Consider the following 3,446-nt stretch of genomic DNA (forward strand, 5'->3'; position numbering starts at 1 on the left):
GTATCAGTAATTTTAGTTTTAATTTATTTTTATGTATCTGGTCCGTCCCAAAAGTATCGAACATTTTTCAGGAAAAATACTTTTATTGAACTTATCGGTACCATACATTAGTACTCTTCAAAATAACACCCTTCAGCATCGATGCACTTTTGTAGGCGAGTTTTCCATGCCCGGAAGGCCCCCTGGAAGACGTCAACGGGTAGGTCCTTCAGCGCCCTCGTCGTAGCTTCTTGGATGTCCTTAACTCCTCGGTCACGATGCGATGCACGGTCGACTTGGCGATGTTGAGGGTCTGTGCTATCAACCGCACTCCTTGACGACGATCCTCGTTGAGAAGCTGACGCACACGGTCAACGTTCTCGTCGGTCCGCGATGTTGAAGGACGACCAGAGCGGGCTTCGTCGGTCACCTCTTCCCTTCCGTCACGGAACATCTTGTGCCACTTCCTGACCGAGGATTCGGACAAGGCTTTGTCCTTGAAGGCCTGTTTAATCATCTCGTTGGTTTCCACAGTATTTTTGCCGAGTAGAACACAAAATTTCACTGCGTACCTCTGTTCTAACGGATCCGTCATCGCGCTACTTTTAAAAACTTCGACGAGGTGTCGTTTAGAGCTCTACGCGAACGCACGTCCTGCCGCTCCAGGTGCTCGGAGCCAACTGGGACCGGTCGCGCTGTATCGGCTAGATCCCCCCACCACTTTCTGTTGCCAAGCGGAGCGCTTCCCGCCGTTCGGCAACACTCCCAAAAAAAATGTTCGATACTTTTGGGACGGACCCTGTACATACAATTTAAAGGTACTGAATAAATGTTTCTTTCTTTCTTCTTTCTTTCTATAAAAATATCTAAGGCGGTGCACTTACACAGTCCAAGAAGACTTTTTTTATGGTGCCAAGTGACGGAACAAACAAGTCGTGACTGGTGGTAAGCGACACGTCTATCTAAAGCACTTGCAGTACCACTCAAGAGCTTTAAATCGCAAAGATCTGAACCACTACGACCCTGAGACATAAGTTGATAAGTCCCATGTGCCTGTAATTTCACCGGCACCCTTACCACTCAAACCGAAACGCAGTAATGTTTACATTTCCACTATCACCAGGCTTCTACGTTCCGTCACTTGGTATTATAAAAGTCGGTTAAAAAAATAATAATAGCAATAATAGCAAGCAAGCGCTAATAGCATCCTAGCCGTTGTTGCCAATAGGCTGGACTGCCCCTACCAACTACATTGGGTGCAACTACACGTGCGTAAGGTAGCGGTATAGACTTTCACTTCTTTTCACTAAAATTAAGTAATTTTGTATTGTACTAACCATAGCACGTAAGAAAAATGTACTGTATTACTAACATTATTATGCCTCATGGTCCGAAATAAATAATACTATTCTATTCTATTCTAATAATTGTCTATTATATTAAAATCCTAACCGAATGCCATGGATATTTGACATATTTTTGTTGTTTTATTCGTGGTATACGAAATTTGAAAATCGAACCAAATTTGATAGTCTATTGTTGTTTTAAGTTTGGAATACGAAATTTGAAAACCGAACCAAATTTGATAGTCTATTGTTGTTTTAATTTTGGAATACGAAATTTGAAAATCGAAGCAAATTCGATAGTCTATTGTTGTTTTAAGTTTGGAATACGAAATTTGAAAATTGCACCAAGTTTGGTAGTGTTTTGTTGTTTTATTTTTAGACTACGTTTGAAGATGGAATCGTATTCAGAGTCTTTTATTGCGTTATTTTTGGAATACGATAAATATTTGAAATTGGAATCATATTTCGAGAGTCGCTTGTTGTTTTATTTTTGAATTACGAATTTCCAAACCTTCTCTTCGGAGGAGTACGTCCATGAATTAAAGTACTCGTAGAATTTACAATTTAAAAACAAGAAAGTTATTTCAAATTCAAAAAAACACTTCCTTTATAATGTCGATCGTTTTTTTCCCTGATTCCGAATATACATTCGCAATGCTATTACAATAGTGTTGTTATTCAAAATACGTGAAATTGAAGATGTCAGAATGTAAAATTTTATTCTGTCCACGTCAATAAAACCGTAGTTAGAATACAGCAATTAAAATATATCTACTTAACTCCAAATCAGACAAACCTTATGTAGCTAGTTCTGGACAAAACAGTCCACTCGTGACTCAGGTCTCTTTTATTTTTAAATATAGTTGGCAAGTAGGAAATAAATTTCAGTAATAAACTTTGACCTATATTTACATTTTTATAATCTTTCACGGGAAGTGAGTAATTCGTTTTTCATTGATTCCGAAAAAATAGACTTTTTGAGTTAATAGAATATTGTATTAGCAGTGCTAATATGTATATGAAACTCACTTTTGATAGAAATGTCAGTCGTGCCCTTTTTCCGATGGTAGCATTGTGTACTCTACTTCGCGTGCGCAATGCATGTAATAATATATTATAAAAACGCTTAGTTGCCGCTGCTACGCTTCAGAAAGCGCCCGGCCGTTATCGAGGATAGACGTCAGTTAAAAACGCGAAAAATGCCAAATTGTGCCATCGCAAACTGCAAAAACACCACAACACATACGAGTAAACGACTAAACACGGACGTCTCGTTTCACCGGTAAGTCATTTCGTAATCAGATAATGCGTAATTTATTTTCGTCAACCTATTTAAGCGTAGTGACATGTAAAGGAATATGAAAAAGCTAAAACGTTGAATTTAAATTGTAATGTCATCGCAGTACTGTCTAATTTTGCTTGCTTCGCTGTCAGTCGAACAAACGAAGACAAAAACAATTATTTTGGTTTTGTGGTGAATTTCGTCAAAACAAAAATACAAACAAGTGTATGCCTGATGATTCGTAATACATTGCGGCTTTTGTTTGATGCGGTATATTTGTGGTCCTTTGTTAATAGGCCATGAATATCGAACAAGCAATACTTTCAGATAATGCATTCTTTTACTGTCAGCTTTTATCATTTTCATACAAAGGATCCTTCATTTTTAGGCCCAATTGTGTACCAAGGTTACACTTATGTCAAACAATTTCTAAAATTATGTAGGGAAGTATGCATTAACAGAAATCTTTTCAATTTTAATAGAAATTGCTGTAAAATGTAATCCTACAATTGTGAGAATAAATGACGAAACGTGCATTGTCGTAATTTGACAGCTTTCATTGTAGCTGACAATCGGGTGCGATCGAGAGAATGTTCTTAAATAATAGCCAAAAATCAGTGATGCATACTAGTGCATAAAATAACACTTTTAAATGATAACTATGATAACACAATGTAGTACTTACTGGAAATATGATATACCACCCTGATTTTTCACTTTAGTTGAGTAATTTTTACAAGGTTTTACTACACAATACGGCATCATTGACAAGCGCGCTGTCAGTCGAACAAACGAAGACTAAAGCGTGATTGACGCCCTGTATACGATTTTAACGCCCT

At 37.7% G+C, this 3,446-nt stretch overlaps 1 protein-coding gene across 1 annotated transcript; it reads right to left on the minus strand.

The window, feature by feature from the left end:
• Nucleotides 1–208: 208 nt before the first annotated feature.
• On the minus strand, nucleotides 209–574 carry LOC113227309 (protein GVQW3-like). The gene has a single exon (XM_026460197.1). It carries the CDS (start codon nucleotides 572–574, stop codon nucleotides 209–211), a length of 366 nt encoding a protein of 121 aa, XP_026315982.1.
• Nucleotides 575–3,446: the final 2,872 nt, after the last annotated feature.

Source organism: Hyposmocoma kahamanoa, unplaced genomic scaffold, assembly GCF_003589595.1.
Source record: "Hyposmocoma kahamanoa isolate Upper Pololo Valley unplaced genomic scaffold, ASM358959v1 209, whole genome shotgun sequence".
In the NCBI taxonomy this organism is placed as follows: Eukaryota; Metazoa; Arthropoda; class Insecta; order Lepidoptera; family Cosmopterigidae; genus Hyposmocoma; species Hyposmocoma kahamanoa.